This window comes from Sciurus vulgaris (genome assembly GCF_902686455.1).
Source record: "Sciurus vulgaris genome assembly, chromosome: X".
NCBI classification, from domain to species: domain Eukaryota; kingdom Metazoa; phylum Chordata; class Mammalia; order Rodentia; family Sciuridae; genus Sciurus; species Sciurus vulgaris.
Genome location: NC_136471.1, coordinates 93,402,800 through 93,420,000, shown reverse-complemented (window position 1 = coordinate 93,420,000; position 17,201 = coordinate 93,402,800). Strand labels below are relative to the sequence as shown.

General features: G+C 43.1%; 1 protein-coding gene across 1 annotated transcript; it reads left to right on the top strand.

The window, feature by feature from the left end:
• The first annotated feature begins 7,084 nt into the window (after positions 1–7,084).
• LOC306651947 (diphosphoinositol polyphosphate phosphohydrolase 3-beta) lies at positions 7,085–12,742 on the top strand. The gene is made up of 2 exons (XM_079124945.1): positions 7,085–7,962; positions 11,592–12,742. Coding segments are annotated over exons 1-2 (495 nt in total). The 5' UTR covers positions 7,085–7,468; the 3' UTR covers positions 11,593–12,742.
• Positions 12,743–17,201: the final 4,459 nt, after the last annotated feature.

The following is a 17,201-nucleotide window of genomic DNA, read 5'->3' as shown; positions in this document are numbered from 1 at the left end:
AACCCTTCTAGCTATCTAGACTTCTAAGATATGGGTCAAGTTCCACAATGCTTTGGATCTCAACATTCTCTATCAAAAAAAAAAAAATAGGAATGAGGATATTTCCCTTGAAGGGGTTTTCCTCAGGATAAAAGAGAAGATAAATGAAGTGCTGAAGACAGCATATAATATGTGTCCTGTCATTAAATAATCAGTCTCAAGGATATGTTCATCTATCTCATAACATTGCATTGCATCCACCATGCTTAATCATACAATTATGTGTTATTCTACAAGATATCAATCATCTTACTTAAGTAAAATATAATGGGCAAATTATATTACAAGCTCTGCACAGGTGAAGGAAAAACCATCACTTATAGTGGAGTGTGTGGTAAGAACTGCTGGCTCTGCCTACCAAGGTGCCACAGAAAATGAGGCCAACCTCCAGCCCTCAGACTCTTCATGGCTGACCACGGTTTTGGGAAACCTGGTTGCTCCCTCGGGCTGGCACAGATGGCAAATGATGGAGTGACGGCCGATTGGAAAGAGAATGCTTTCCCAATGAGTGCCACTGCAGAAGATTAATTGATTAAGCAAACAATCAATGGCACCTTTCTCATCTTCTCAGAGGCCATGCTGGATGGTAGACTTACAAGACCAATGAAACGTGGACCTGCCCCTCAAGGCCAATCTAGCAGGGGAGGCGAAACCATTCCTTATATGTCTAAAGGAACTTTCTTTCATTTTGGTTGAGAGGGGTACCAAGGATGAGAATTGGGGGCACCCTCTCACTGAGCTACATCACCTTCACTTCTCATACTATTTTGAGACAGGGTCTCCTAAGTTGCAAAGGCTGGCCTGGAACAGTGTGATCTTCCTGCATCAGCCCTCTGAGTAGTCCATTCCTGAGACACAGCAGGCATTTTCTTTCTCTTTTGTTCCTAAAGTTCTCGGGATGGAACACAGGGACTTGCAAATGCTAGGCAAGAGGTCCCTCACAAAGCTACCTCCTCAGCCCAGGAGGTGTCACCTTTCAATGTGGCACTGGGGATGGAACCCAGGTCCTTCCACACACTAGGTAAGGCACTCTGCCACAGAATTACATTCCCACCCCTCCCACAGGTAGTTTCTGGATGACTAAATCACATGTGCTGCAGCAAATTCAGGGTGTGTGAGATATACCAGTGGGCAAGAGACAGAGATCCTACATCAGTGGGGTGTGTGGTAAGAACTGCTGGTTCTGCCTACCAAGGTGCCACAGAAAATGAGGCACCTTGAGACTCTAGCTGGGTCCATGGTGACATAAAGGGAAAAGCAATAAACAACATAAGTAGGTGAATTTCAGCCCATCAGGTGATAAGAGCTGTGATACAATCAAAATTTGGGACATCATAAATGGTCAGGAACACCAGGGAAAGGGTTTCACAGATGGGTGCCCTTAACAATATGCAACACAGTGGTCTGGGGAGCTGAGGACTGTTCAAGTCATGGACAGAAGTGAGGCGTAGCCTGGTGGACAAAAGAAAGGCGCTTTCCAGGCAGAGGGAATGGCTAGAAGAGAGGACCTGAGGAGGACGCCTGCTGGAGAAAACCCAGAGTCTTAGAGTCCAGGCCAGGCCAAGGTGAGTGAGTGAAGGGGACACACTCATGGCAAAGTCAAAGAGGAAATGTGCCAGCCCTTCAAAGGGCCTCGTAGGATTGTGTAAGGATTTAGCATGACCCTCAGAGAGAGTGAGAGATGTGTGGTTACAAGGCTTGGTGCTGGCATAGCACTCAGCACACCCTGGAGCACCTGAGAAAGCAGGGCCACAGCCAAAGGGGTTGAGGCAGAGCTGGTGAGCAAAGATGGACAGTTCTAGGCGTGAGAGTGGAAGAGCTCACGTGGACTCAACAAGTCCACTGAACACCCTGTTGACCATCTGGTCCTGGGCACATCTCTGTTGTGAGTGCACAAATGCAATCCTGTCCACACCTGTAATTCAACTAGGACAAAACAAACAAACAAACAAACAAAACATGGGGGCATTTTGAATAACAATCATTTTAGTGAATTCACTACTAGAGACACATTCTAAAGGCACTTTCGTGTTTGAGGGAAAAAGTGTGTCCCTTGTACATACAGAAACAAATAATTGGGGAACTTAACACAGGTTGACAGGATAGACAAAGCCTGCATCTCCTCTCAGGATGAAAAGACACCTAGTGAGCTGCCCCAAGGTCACAAATATTACATTTCCGATTGGTAACACACAATGAACAGAAACAATAATAAATACATTTTCTGGTACTTTATCTTCTTTTACTTTATCTTCTGTCACAATGTTTCTTTCCAACCATTTTTCTGAGCCTTTGCAGGACATCAGGTCCTGACTCACATTGAAACGCTTATACTTCATTGAAACAGTCTCCCAATCTTCCCTTCTCACCAGGATGCCAATGGAATGTTCCAGAACTCTTGAATGGAGATATGGTACAATTAAAGCTGAAGAATGCCTGGAAAAGCAGATGCCAGTGGTTTAATCCCAGTGAAGGGGTGACTGAGCACATGGTCAGAAAAGTCCCTCTGAGAGAGATGGGGGTCATGAAGTAGGTACTCATGACTTCCTAAGTACCTATCACATTTTACAGATGAGAAATATTAAGGCAACAAGACATTAACATGCATAAGGATGCACAGCTACAGAGAGGGATAGATTTAAATTCTGGCTCATTTTCAGTACTCTGTGCCATGGTTTTCCTCATTGACCAATGCTGGAACCACTTCCTCTGGATTTGCTTCCCCTTTAAGTACCATGAAAGTCTGTCAGGTATGTCCTGGAAGTCCCTCTCCTGACAGCTGGGTCCACCTGGGAATACTGTCCAGTTCTGGGATGGTGACTCCCATTGTCTATCCCCAGGTTGTTTCCCCAGGGCTCCTCTCTCTCAGGCCAGGACTCCACTAAAACCAGCCACAGAGGAGATGGCTCCCGCTTCCTTGGCTTTCTCACTGGCAAAGCCCCCAACTTCCCATGAGCATGCTGCTACTGCTCCAGAATATGAGGCCCAGGCTTCTTGGTTTCAGAGCGCATCCTCTCAGCTTGGGTCCTGGGTGTCTAGAATTTACATGAAAGCTACATTCCCTTGGGTGCCTGGGTTTTCCAGGAAGAAACAAAATGTTGAGAGGAGGAAGACTTAACCAAAAGGAATGCCAGGCTTCTGTGTATCTCGGCAACTCCTAACATGACGGACATTTGCATAGTGTATGCCAGAAGGTTACCCAGAGAGTCCATGCATCTGAATCCCAACTCCAACACTTACTGGCTTCTTACATTCAGCTTTTTCAGCTCATTTATGAATCTATTGAGGGGGATTTTGATACCCACTTTTCAGACTCATTGGCAAATGAAGATTAAGTATGTAAAATTAGGCTGACCATCACTGGCCTAGAGTGATGACAAGATAGCATCTTCTTGTCTGTATCCCTGCATTCCATTCTATCTCACAGGGGAAACTGAAGCTTCAAATGGTTAGGCTCCATGGCAAGGTGACAAGGGCGTTCATTGCTGGGAATGGATGGGCACTTTCCACTTATTGTGCCCAACAACACCATGAAGGAAATTTTCTTTCACATAACTCGGTGATCTGGAGCAAATATCTTACCTAAGGGGTAACACTGAACATCATCACAGAAGGCCACAGCAAACCACAGCTTTGAAAGAATACTCCATCTGCCGAGACATGGTGATGTTGTGACAGTGCAGTCTACGGAAACATGGAACCTTGCTTTCATATACAAGCTCCACTCTAAGCCTCAGTGTTCTCTTTTATAAAATGGACACAGTAACTGCCTCCCTCCCTAAGAGTCCATGGGATGACAGTTAAATAACACCACAGGCTTACAGGGCGCTTGTCACACAGATGTAATCAGTAAAGATTAGGTGGCTTAACCTCATCCCTTTCCTTCTGACTCTAGCAAGGTTAAATGCCATCCACTTTAAGCAGAGGTTAGGTTTCTAGGAAATTAATTTCTCTGCTTTTGTTTGAACTTTGATCTCATTACATGGTTAATATTTGTATCAGCTAACTTTTAATGCATGACAAAGCACCCCAAAGATTAGCACTTTACAACAAGAATTACAACAATTATCAAGAATTCTGCAGGTTGATCATTTCAGCTGGGCTCATCTAAGTGATTTTTGCTCTCTCAATCAGGCTTACTTATGCATCTGGGACCTGTCAGCTAAGTGGCCCTGCTGGGGCTGAAGGGTCAGGATGGTCTCATCCATATGTTGGGCAACTGGTTCAGTGTCAGCTGGGTGAATGGGACGAAAGGGCCATAGGGCTCTCATCATCCAGCTAACCAAGGCTGCTTCACGTTGCTCTCACGGGGTTTCAAGAGCCCAAAGACAGAAGAGCCCTAATGCACAAGCAATTCTCAGCTCTATGTTTACTTCACATTTGCTGTTCACTGCTGGACAAAGCCAGTTCTAAGGTCAAGCCCAGCAACACAGAGCAAGGAGACACAGGCCAGCGTGAACACACTGCACTCATTACCCTAAAAGTCTAGTGCCACAGTGATTCAGAATTACAGTTCAGAAAAACATTTAAAGAAGAATAGACTATTCCCTGTGATGCTGGGCTCCTAAAAATGATTTTTATTCTTAAAGTTATTTTGTTTTATAAATCATGGCCATTCTCGCCCTATTCCTCTCAGAGGTGAACAAACAAAATTATTTTGTGAAATTCTGGAAAATAAACCTACCCTGAAAATTTCCTTGTTGTTGTATCAGATGTGTAAGTTGTGGATCTCCCTATCCAGAATCATGCCATGACTTTGCCACCAGGAGTCCTGCCTGCCTCTCCTTCCATATTCAAATGTTCCTAGTCCTCTCACTTGCCATGGATATGTCCCCAGCAGAGAGATATTGCATAAGCAGAGTGTTCTGGGGAAGGAATGGAATAAACTAGAAAAGGGCACCTCTGGGGAGAAAGGGAGATGGGACCTGCAATGTGAAGTGGATTGGGACATGGCTGGGGCCTGGGTGGACCACTGCGCCCCAGACACCAGCCCAATCTGCTAGCTTTGCTGAGTGCCTCTTGCTTTACTCAGATCATCTTCCACTCCTTACTCCTCACCATAATGTTTAGGATCCCTTGCGATTTTACTTGTGTTTTGGTTGGTGACATTGCCAATTTGAATGTCATCATTTCTCCATGTTATTTTCTACACAATTACTGATATGCCTGAAAGCTCTAGATCTTCAAAAGATCAGCGTTTCATTTTTCTACTTACAGCAATTTGTACATTTTCCCTGAGGCATGTCCTAAGAATATATTCTTGTTGTCAGGAAATCATGATAACTTTGATTTCACCAATATGGACTTTTTCCTGTTTATAATCTCATTACACCACAAAGAACTTTAAAAACTATTTAATAATGTGGGTGATAATAGGCATATTTATGTTCATCCTGATTGTAATGGAATTTTTCTAATTGTTTAACATCAGGTGTGTAGTTGTGAGATATGGTAACACTGAGGAATATGACTTTAAAGCTTGTTTTCAATTACCAGCTTTTGTTTCCCTGAAAAGCTCTTTGATCACCCATCCATCTTGGACATATCAACAGTAGAAACAGTATCTCCATTTATTGAAGTCATTCTGTTTTCATTTCATCAGGTTCTTCACGTATGACCCAGTCCTTTTATGGGGGTGGGGGGCATACCAGGGATTGAACTCAGGGGCACCCAGCCAATGAGCCACATCCCCAGCCCTTTTTTGTATTTTATTTAGAGACAGGGTCTCACTGAGTTGCTTAGCCCTTTGCTTTTACTGAGGCTGGCTTTGAACTGGCGATCCCCCTGTCTCAACCTCCTTAGCCACTGGGATTACAGGTATGCGCCCTCGTGCCTGGGGGACCCAGTCATTTTTGTCACATCATGCCCTAGACAGTTCAGGCTTTTGTTGTCCTTGGGAAAGGACCATCATCTTCATTAGCAATTCTGGATATTTCAAAGAAAAAGTAGGTTTCCATGACCTCCCCTTCACACTTGGCTGATGCCAACAGCCTGTCAGTGAGAGAGACAAAGTTTCCAGTACCGCAGTATTAGGGGGTATCAGACTTCTCTATAAGACATTCACCTCTAAGAATGGGCCAGGGTAACACTGAGAAGAATCAAAGGGAGGAGGAAGGCTGTACATGGCTAACTCTGGGGCTTTGAGGTGCCAGTTTTCGTCCAAGTGGACAGGATGAGCAAACAGAGGAGAGAGAGCACCAAGTGGTGGTGCTGGAGTCACATGTCAGACTTTTTTGTAAGTCAAAATGTAAAACGTGGACTTCCATGGAGTGCCCTGCACACCTCTCCCCAAAGCGCTTGCAACAGTTACAGATAAGAAAGCAGGAGAAGCGTGGTGGGGGTGTGCAGATACTTGGGATTTGATACAAGACCACCCGGGTGGTTTTGTAGTTGTGAGGTGCCTGCGATTCAAAGTTCAAAGGGCTGCAACTAGGAGGCAAGGAGTTGACTGAGGAGGAAACTGAGGAAGAGAGAGGTTAGGGACGATGTAAATAGGGGTTTAAGAAATGCTTTAAGCGCGGGGTTGTGCCAAGATGCCTGGCAAGGTGGAGAACCTGTTGAAGAAAGAAAACTGCATGATGTGACTCAGCAAAGACGAGCCTGCCAAGAAGCGCGCTGGTCATCTTGCGGACAGGGGGCTCTTCCCACCAACAGGCAGTGCCTTTCATCCTGGGAGATGAGGATGAGGATGGCGTGGGCCCGCTGGTGTGTACAGACCCGCGTATGGGTGGGGTGGGGTGGGGAGGGTGAGGAGCACTGTCCAGCGGCGCCACAGCCACAGCCACAGCCACGCTGGGCAGAAAGACACACGTGGAGCGGTTCCCGGGCCAGGTGCCAATGCGGCGAATCTCGCTGCGTGGGCAGGAGGTTGCCGGCCCCAGAGGTGCGGGGCGCCTGCGCAGTGGGCCTTCAGCGTCGCGCGCTGCGGGAGCCAGGAGACCCCCGCCCCCGCCCCTCGCCCTCCGCCGTGGACGCGCACGCGGACCGGCCCGCGAGCGCGCACGCGAATGCGCCTCACCTCGCTCAACCCCTGCCAGGCTGCTGAGCGACGGAGGGCGGGAGCGGCGCACCGGCGGCGGCGGCGACGCGGTGGGCTGCGTGCGGAGTCGTGGGCTGCCGGTCCGGGGAGGCGGCGGAAGTGGCGCCTCCAATCAGTCGGCGGGTGGGGACCCTCCGCGCGCCCGGCCGGCGGCTGCCCGCCCCGCGGACTGACTGACGCGCCGGCTCGCCCCCGCCCCCGCGCCCGCCCCAGCGCCCGCCTAGTCTTCCCTCGGCCGCACTCGCCGCTCCGGCGACTCTCTCTGGAGCCGGAGCCCGAGCCCGAGCCCATCCCTCTCCCCAGCTCTCGCCCTCGCCCGGCCCTTTCTCTGCACGCCAGCTCCTGGGCTGCTCCGCGGCGGCTCTGGCCACTCTGGCGGCGGCCTCGAGGATGAAGTGCAAGCCGAACCAGACGCGGACCTACGACCCCGAGGGCTTCAAGAAGCGGGCGGCGTGCCTGTGCTTCCGCAGCGAGCGCGAGGACGAAGTGCTGCTGGTGAGCAGCAGCCGCTACCCGGACCGCTGGATCGTGCCCGGCGGGGGCATGGAGCCCGAGGAGGAGCCGGGCGGCGCGGCGGTGCGAGAGGTGTACGAAGAGGCGGGAGTCAAGGGGAAGTTGGGCCGGCTCCTGGGCGTTTTCGAACAGAACCAAGATCGCAAGCACAGGACGTACGTGTATGTACTGACTGTCACCGAGCTGCTGGAAGACTGGGAAGATTCCATTAGCATCGGGCGCAAGCGAGAGTGGTTCAAGATCGAAGATGCCATCAAGGTCCTGCAGTGCCACAAGCCCGTGCACGCCGAGTACCTGGAGAAACTGAAGCTGGGCGGCTCCCCGACCAATGGAAACTCCGTGGCCGCGTCCGCGTCGCAGAGCGATCCCTAGTATGTACCGCTCGCGCCCGGACTTCGGTCGTCGCCTGGCTTCAGATGAGCCCTGCCGGAGGGAGCACCTCTCCTGCCATGTGCGGTCGCACGGGCAGGAGAGAGGCCTCTTTTGTTTCCCTGGCAGACCTCTGAATCACGCTTGCAAACTGTCTCAGTTGCCAGGCACTGTTTTCAGACAATTTGCACGTTTTTCAGACGCTTTGAAAATCGCTTCTTGGCGACACTGTAAAATGTTTCCGTAAGCCAAAGCCGCGAGGGGTTTCCTTTAAAGGTGCCTTAAGTGTTAGCCCTGCTCTGCTCTTGGGGGTGGGTGTGTGCGCGCGCCTTGTGATGTTTTGGTTTGGGCATTTTTTTTTTTTTTTTTGCACTTCACATGTTCGTGCGTGAGTGTGCGTGCGCATTTTGGATAGCAGGCGTGTGATTTGTTTCCGAGTGGAGGCCTTTCAAGTGCGACCGGCTTGATCGTGTGGGCATCTTCTATTATTTTTTTTCCCCGAAGTTGATTTCGCCTTCACAGCTTCCTTCATCCTTGCCAGCAAGCCCATCCGTGGTGGGAGTTGGATGGGATCGTTTTAAATTTGAAAATTGGGAAAATTTAAAGCTTGTGCCCTTCCTGCAGTCAACAGTAATTTCGGCTTCAAAAATGGGATCTGTTATGCCTCTTTCAGAAATGCCTTTGTCTATTCATATGTAGATCATTTTGTTTATTTTCCTCACGGTTTTTCACTGCAGACAAGAAATGGCCATTTCCCATAGAGTTTATGAGGTGTTACCCCATAGAGTAGGTATTTCTGGGGAATTGCTAGCAAAATGCATGTGATGTTCATAACTTATCATGAAAACTGTCCTCATAGAATATGATTTAACCTGTTGAACTTCCATCGCCCATTACCCCTTTCTGGACACCCTGGAAGAACCGTGATTCTCTCAGTATGCATTCGTTTTTTATAGAAAATCATCTCCCATGTTTGAATTTAGTGATAACCTGGTTAAACTTTCCTCTGACTGGCAGTATCCACAGGAATGGATATCATCTTTAGGGTGATTGTATCTCAGTTGAAATAGTTCCATCTCTTTGCTATTCACTGTTACAGATTTTACAACCTGTTAGGACATCTGTACAATTTCCCTTTAAGCTGACAATAGGACTAACTTTTGGGGATGCCAAGTCATGAGCTCTTACTTTTTCCTTGATACTTGCTTGCAATCATGAATCCCATTTTTAATACATTAGTCTCTCTTCTGGAACTTCTGTGTTTCCCCAGCCTTGTCTGAAATTAGGTAGAAGAAAGTCTCCTTTATAAAGAGGGTATTGGGGCTGCCGAATTTTTAGGTCAGCCTGCAACAGGTTCATAGCTCCTTAACGTCGTTGATAGATATTTTGGGTCACTGTTATCCACTGTATATTAAGAAATTTTGGCTTTTGCTCTCTGAACTAAATTTCTCTCCTGTAACTCCTACGATGGTTGAGAAAACACCCATTTTTTAATGAGAGCATGCCTGGGGTTATCTTTCTTTAGATAATACTTAAGTCTTAAAAGTAATACAAACAGACCAATAATAAGTGTGATAAATAAAGGTGATAATAACTATTTTGTTATTATGCAAATTAGCTGTTGAAAGAGCACAGTCACTCAGAATTATCATTTTTTACATCTGTGTTTCCACTGTTTTTAATATAAGCTCTTCGTCGTATATGGATATGTCTTAAAGTACATGACATTAACAAAAAATAAGGTTGTCAAAGGAATAAGAAGACTAGAAGACAGTTTATAAAATGTTTTAAGAAAAGTATATAATTTCATATTTTAAATTTTAAAAAGCAATGAATATGGTTATCATTAATTATCCAGTAATATACATTGACTAATAGATATTCTCAGTAACCTGAGATTCTTTGAAGTATACAGTAACACCTGAGAAACTGGATTATTGCTTTATTACTTTATTTTGTTCATAAAACTACCTCCATCTGAAATGCTACAATTACGTGGGAGGTCATACCTTGCATTGTTAGAGATAATAATGCACAATATAATTTTTTTTATTTTTGAGGTATTTTTTGACAAATGTGAAAAGGACAGTGTTGATGGCAACCAATTTTAAGTGTTGTTAGCTAGTTAAGATTTGCTGATTTTTTACTCAGAAATGTTTGGATTGAGTACTACTACTTGCTAAGGTTTTCTTTAGCATCCAGATAGCTTCAGTTTATGCAATTTGTAAAACTTCCAAGATTTTCATTCCCAAATTGGAACAGAACATTTTACAGCTATCACACTTTAATCTTTCAAACTCTCATAGGTAGTTCTCGTTAAATATACTTCTGTAATTCAGTATAGAAAAAAATGGAAAGGACTCAAGTAGCCTTTCATTTCAAAGAGTAATCCAAAAATTTCAGGGTAAAACAATTGAATATAGACAAAGCAAATGGTTTCTTTTGTACCTCCATTCTCCGAAAGTTTGGTGCACAGGTAGAATTTTTCTCCTTACACCATCATTGTATAGCACCTATGTACTTTTTATGTGATGATTGCAGTAAAAATGTACAGCCGAATTTTTCAGTTCATACCACACCTCCCAGAATCTAGTGCACTGAACAAAGATAATTAATATTTTAATACACAAAGTAGAAATTTTTCTTCAGCATGTTTTTAAAGGGCTGATTCTTCCCCCCACCAACACACACACTGGAAAAGTGCCTCTTCTTATCCTAAAAAAAAAAAAAAAAAAAAAAAAAAAAAAAGGTTTGCAAACACTTCAGAATAAAGGGTATTTTGATATGCTTGACACAGATTAACATTATATTTTCTAAGAAACCAATGTTCTGTTTATCAGACCACTTGTAAGGAGTAAGAGGTTGAGAGTGGCTATGAATAATTATTTTGTGTGAAATCACTTGAGAGAATTGTAAAGAGTTCTTTTTGTATTTAGAAACATCAGTAGAACTTGAAGTATGGGTAATAGCAGGAACAGGCAGCTTGTAAAGTACCAGCATGTTAGTGGCCCTTCTGGGAAAGGCGATTTAAAGGGCTAAGAAGCTGGAGCTGCTCTTTCTCTCACTTCTTTTTAAATGGAGTTGAATTGTAAGAAAGCACAATTCTTCACTCAATAGTTGTTAACTGGGAAAGAGAAATAAAAATGCTATTTTAGAGCCTGTAATACTAACAGTTGGCTAGATCTTTCTTTTTCAGAGTTCCTTTTGTGGAAACACCAGGCAAAACAAATGTTTTCAGCATCATCTCTAATGTTGTAATCATCTTTCTGACTGATTGTTGACCCATTAGAATATGGACTCTTTGAGTACTAGGACCCAGCCTGAATCTTCCCCATATGTTCAGAGCCTAGAACAGTGACTGGAATTTGGAGACATTTGTCATTGATCCACAGATTAGAAAAGTCTACTACCTGTGTATTCCTGATTTCTCAGCTTCATAATGTACCTGGTACCTGGGACAATCTGTTATCTCCTCAGGCTCTCATCTGGCCTCACAGTGGAACTGTACTGCATAATTCACTGAAGTCTTTTCCAGTGGTTGATGAACCACAGTAGATCCTCAGTAAATATTTGTTGACGTAGAAGAACTGATAACCAAGAAAACCCTATTAATGAGATTGTTTTTTTTTAGGTGAATGGCATAGATGTTTTCAGATTTACTTTGAAAGAATCAAGTATGTGAACCCAATGGTGAATGGAATTGTGAAGCACAGGTGAGCTCTTTGACATCCCCAAGAACACAGCTCATCCTATGCTTTTGGACACTTTTCTGTTATAACAATGGCTCTTCTCCAGGTTGTTGCACTACCACTGTATCTGTACAGAATTCTATTTTGGCACCTGTGGCCTTCTTTTTGTGCTTTTTCAATTATGTGTCTGTATTTCCCACCAGATATGATATTGAATGCAAGGAACTTATTTCCTTTAGTCTTTTTATATATCTAGCATACAAGATATCACTTGAAATAAGGTAGACATCACTGAAGACGTCTTTAAATAACTTAATATTTTGTAATAATACTGAGTGGTAAAACATCTGCTTCTAATCTGCCTAGCATATATATGGCTTTTGTATATCAGGGGTCACAAAACTTTTAAGGAAGTTGTGACATATTAGCAAAAAAATTCTTGCTCCTATGTCTTAGTCATCCCAGACATTATGTACCTCTTGATGTGAGTATACTACACCTTCTTTGAAATATATTTGCCAAAATTTTGAACCTAAATTTAACCATGCTTCTAGACATTATTCCTCATGTATAGAAAATACAGGGGACTGAGAAACATACTACTTTACAGCACAGAGATAAGATCAACAGAATCCTGACTTCAGGAAACTCTTCGGGACAAATGACTCAGTCTCTTCAGTAAATATTGCAAGAATGAGAGAGAGAGAGAGATGGAGGATGAACCTATCAGTTGAAAAAGTCCTGTTAGCACTTGAATGGACCTTTTTTGGATCTTGATTTGACCAAATTGTAAAATGAATGCATTTATGAGACAATCAGGGTAATTTGAACATTGCCTGGATATGTGATATTAGTTGTGATAATGGTATTAAGGAAATAAGAATTCTTACCCACATTCAAATATTTACAGTTGAAACAATGTCTGGGATTTGCCTCAAATTAATAAATCTCGATAGTAAGTACCTTGGCCTTTAAGTAGATTGGCCTTTAAGATTGTTGAAGCTGGGTGATGGTTAAATGATAGCTTATTATATATGTTCTTCTCTAATTTTGTATGTTTGGCATTTTCCTTAATAAAAAGTTAATAAAATTATTGTTGGAGTCCTTTAAATTAAGATCGATGTATGAGATGGAGGTAAAACTGTAGATTTAAAAATTTTTAGTTCTGGGGTACCAGTTCTGGCTTAAGAGGTCAAATGCCCAAATAGAGAGGGGAGATATACCCTGGAATGTCTAATGGTCCCAGACCTCTAATGGTACAGACCAATGTTAGTTTTTCTTTTACTCTGGTCCATTGAAATAGGAAAGGTTAAATCCTTATTTATGCCTATTGGAAAATGGGAATGGATTCTCAGATGCAGCTGAGCAGGGCTTTTGACTGTACCTACAGTCCAGTTCATACTAATCTGACAAACTGAAAGGATCACCAAGAAACAAGTATATGGAATTTTATAAAATTCAATATAATGCTATTTTTAATAATTTTTTTGGGGGGAAACAATAGGTATGGATATTTTCATTACACAGTATTTAAAGTTCTATTTGAGGGCTGGGGTTGTGGCTCAGTAGTAGAACACCTGCCTAGCACATATGAGGCACTGGGTTCAATCTCAGCACCACATTAAAATAAATAAATGGATAAAATAAAGTTATTATGTCCATCTGCAGCCAAAAATATTAAAACAAAATTATAATTGAAAGTAGATGAAAGGAAAGTAAGCTCTTCACATTCTTAATTGCAGTGAGCCATTTGTATTTCACAGACTGCAGATATTCCTTAGAAATCTAACCATCTAGGTCAGAAATAGTGAAGCTATATTTACATCAACAGACCTAGGGGAAGTCCCAACTATTTTATGGGTCAAGAAAGCAGGAAGAAATTAAGGACAGTATTGGGGGCTCCTCTCTGGGAGGACAAATCCCTCCGTAGGTGTGAAAGTAAGCTGCCCTTCTTCTGCTATCTAAGTGTGTTCTAATGCCAAGAGTAGTAGTTTCCCAGAAACAACTGTTACCTGGGAAAGGGGAGGTGACAGGTTTACCTTAGGGCTCTTTCCCACTCATATCTGAACTGTTTTCAATTCCAAGGTTTCCCTGTGGGATGGCAAAATAATATATCAGAAAAACTTTCATGTCTTTTCCTGGATGTTGTTTTCTAATTTGAGTCTATTCTGATTTAGCAGATGTTTTAAAAAATGGAACCAAGCAGATAGCCAGGGCATCTATAGATGGTGGTGGTAAATTAAAACAAATAGTGGTTTGGAGTTCCAATAGGCCGTGGCTCAAAACTGGTCTCACCAGAGGTTGCATGACCTCTGCCAGGTTAATTTTCCTCTCTAATCCTCAGTTTTCCCATTTGCACAATGAGGATGTTCATAGCCCCTACCTATGCAAATCTTTGCTTTTGAGATGCCATTCTTGATCTCCCAGAGCGTGGTATACTTGTATATTCTTGGAACCCCATTGCTTTGCTATGTCAGTTCTTATCAAAATAATAATATACTGATTAGCCTGAATGTTTCTGGCTTCCAAACTCTGAGGTCCCATATATCAGAGACCCAACCTGGGTTGCCCCTATTCCCTGGAGTCTGACACAGAGCCTGAAACATGTCACCCATAATGCTTATGTTTATTATATAAATGACTGTCACACTCTTACTTGTCAAAAACACTCTGTTGTTAGTTTACAAGGTATTTGTTTGCTGGAAAATATGAAAAAATGAGACGCCAAATATGTGGTCTGTGCCAAGTTTCTTTTAATTTAGGAGAATATTTTGTGTATAAATGTTTTTTTTTTTTCAGAATCTTCCAGTACCAATATTGTCCTAACTTCTTAACTTCATAAAGTACTGTATGATATTCCAGCAGAGGTTAAATTGGCCCAACCGCTATATTAGATATTTCAGTGAAGGCTACTCAAATAGGAAATGATTAAAGAATATGATAAGCCCTCAGTAGTCAATGTAAGAACTATTGAATGAAATCAAGTTTGTTAATTACATTATTTTGGTTTGTGGGTAAAAGATAACAATCAGGATTATATGTTAACAAGTTCGTACATATCAAGGCAAAAGCCTGACTGATTGGTGTAGATACAGATGACCACTTTCTGATTTAGACAATTCAGTTTCAATACTTGTATTAACAGTGCAAAGAAGAATGAGACAAAGGGGAAAACTCCCCAGGTACTTGTCCTAAATACCCTAAAAAACAACAAAGAAACAAAAGGAGTTGGATGATTCTAATGCTAGTTGTAGGATGCACTTGCTGAACAGCCATGTCTAAACTGTCTATTCTGTAGATCTCTTGTGAAGGACGTAAGACAGGAAGCTCCATGTTTTATCGAAACAGATAGGTGATGAGAAATTAGTTCATGACAGTCTCCCAGGGGAGAAAGGGAAGTGAATGAGAGATGACCTTGTAGCCTCTCCTCTTACGAAACTGGAGGATCACAAGGCATCTAACCAACACTCGGATTGACTGCAGTGGGAACATAGGCCATCCATTGTGGCCACTCCCAAGACACAGAAATGGTCCCCACCATAAAATTTGGTTCAGATAACAAGGCTAATGACACCACAAACACAAAAACAGATGATCAAAAGTTTATTCCATAAAGAGGCTTTTTTGGGGGAGAGAGAGGCAGGCTTCTAAAGTAGATCTGAAAACATCTTGAAAGAGCAAGGAAAGGAAATTAGTTTGGAGTTTTTATGGTGGTTGGGATGTGGGACCAGATTAAGGGTTCCAGTTTGCATCTGGGGACCTGTATGGTATGAAAATTCCCTCAGGCATTAAAGGCGAGAGCACCCAGGGTTTTTATTAAGTTGTCTAGATGTAGGACTGAAAGAGAAGAGGGAGGGGTGAAGCTTAAATGCTGTCAACAAACATTAAAAAGGACTCTTTATTATAATTTACCCCTAATGTTTGACAACTAAAATGTACCATGTTTTTCTAATTGGATTTGAACAAGTTTAAATAAGTGATTATGGTACTCTGGTAGCCTGAGACATGTAAGGATGCTGAAAGTTCCATCCAATGTTTTGTACTAGAGCTCCCCATTTTGTATCAGAATAAGGAAGATGAAATCCTTGGTCTCAGTCAACGACATTTGGAACTCTAAAGACAATAAGTAGTGTCTTGATTAGGCTTTGTATTGTAGCCAGGGCATCCATTTCTAAGATGATAGCCTGAATTTTGGCCCATTTTATTGATCCTTAGGTTTAGTCCTTTAGTAGAGATAACCCTGGTTAAGTGAAAACAAGTAGCAATAATCCACTGAGCTCTACCATGTAAAATTGTGACAATGTGTACATAAAGTGTACAAACTCCCATTTTCTTCATTCAGTTTATCTTATGGGGCCCCTTGGTAGCTGACATATCTGGTAAAGGGGTGACCCTCCCAGCACCGTGGAATCTTGAAAAGGACTGAGGAAAAGGGATGCCATTCCGGACCTACAAGAGTGACATGCCAAAGGGCCCAGGTTTGAATCCAAACTAGCGAAGAGGAATTGGTGGCTGTGGTAAATTTGTAGGGTGTTGCTTTCAAGACCCCAGCTGGAAATGCAGAAGTACACTCAGAATGTCAATGAGACCCACTCTCAAGGAGACTCCAGTGTACATCCAGGAATTCCCACTCTAATGACCTATAGCTGAAGCCTAAGAGGGTAGTTGTTGAATCAGTAGGCAATGGTCAACTAATGGCCATCATGGGTGTTCCAGAGATTCCAAGAGATGAGATATGAAAGGAGGTAGCTAAAGCCTGCCAGGGAAGGGGTACATTACTCAGAGTGTCCATTGTAGTATAATTTTTAAAAATTCTAGGAACCTTTTTTGGGAGGGGGCTCCATTCAAGGTGAGTTTGTTTGCAAATAATGGCATACATGGGTGAAAGTAAAATTTCTAAGTGAGGTATATGTTACCTCCAAAAACCAAAAAAGCCTAAAAGATGTTGAAATATTTTAATGTTGTGGGTAAGAAGGTCAGTAGATATTTTTGACAGTATCAGGGATAGAAGAGCTCTCAGTTTACCAAATAATTTTCAAGAATTTAAACAAGGTTGTGAGGACTTATGCAATGTGTAGGACAATGGTCAACCCACCAACCATTTGTGGTACTGGGAATTGAACTCAGGGGTGCTCTTTTAGCTTTTTCACTGCTTTGACCAAAAATCCTGGCAAGAACACTTAGAGGAGGAAAAGTTTACATTAGGGCTCATGATTTCAGAGGTATCAGTCCATAGATGGCCGACTCCATTCTTCAGGGCCTGAGTGAGATGAGGTAGAACATCATGGCAGAAATGTGTCCAGAGGAAAGCACCTGGGGACATAGCACCAGAAAGCAGAGTTTCATTATACCAAAGGCATAACCCCAGGGACCCCCCTCCTCCAGCCACAGCCTACTTACCTGCAGTTACCATCCAGTTAATCCTTATCAGGGGATTAATGCATTGACTATGTTAAAGCTTTCATAACCCAATCATGTCACTTCTAAAGTTTCTTACATTGTCTCACACATGAGCTTTTGTGGGGACACCTCTTATCTAAACCATATTGGGC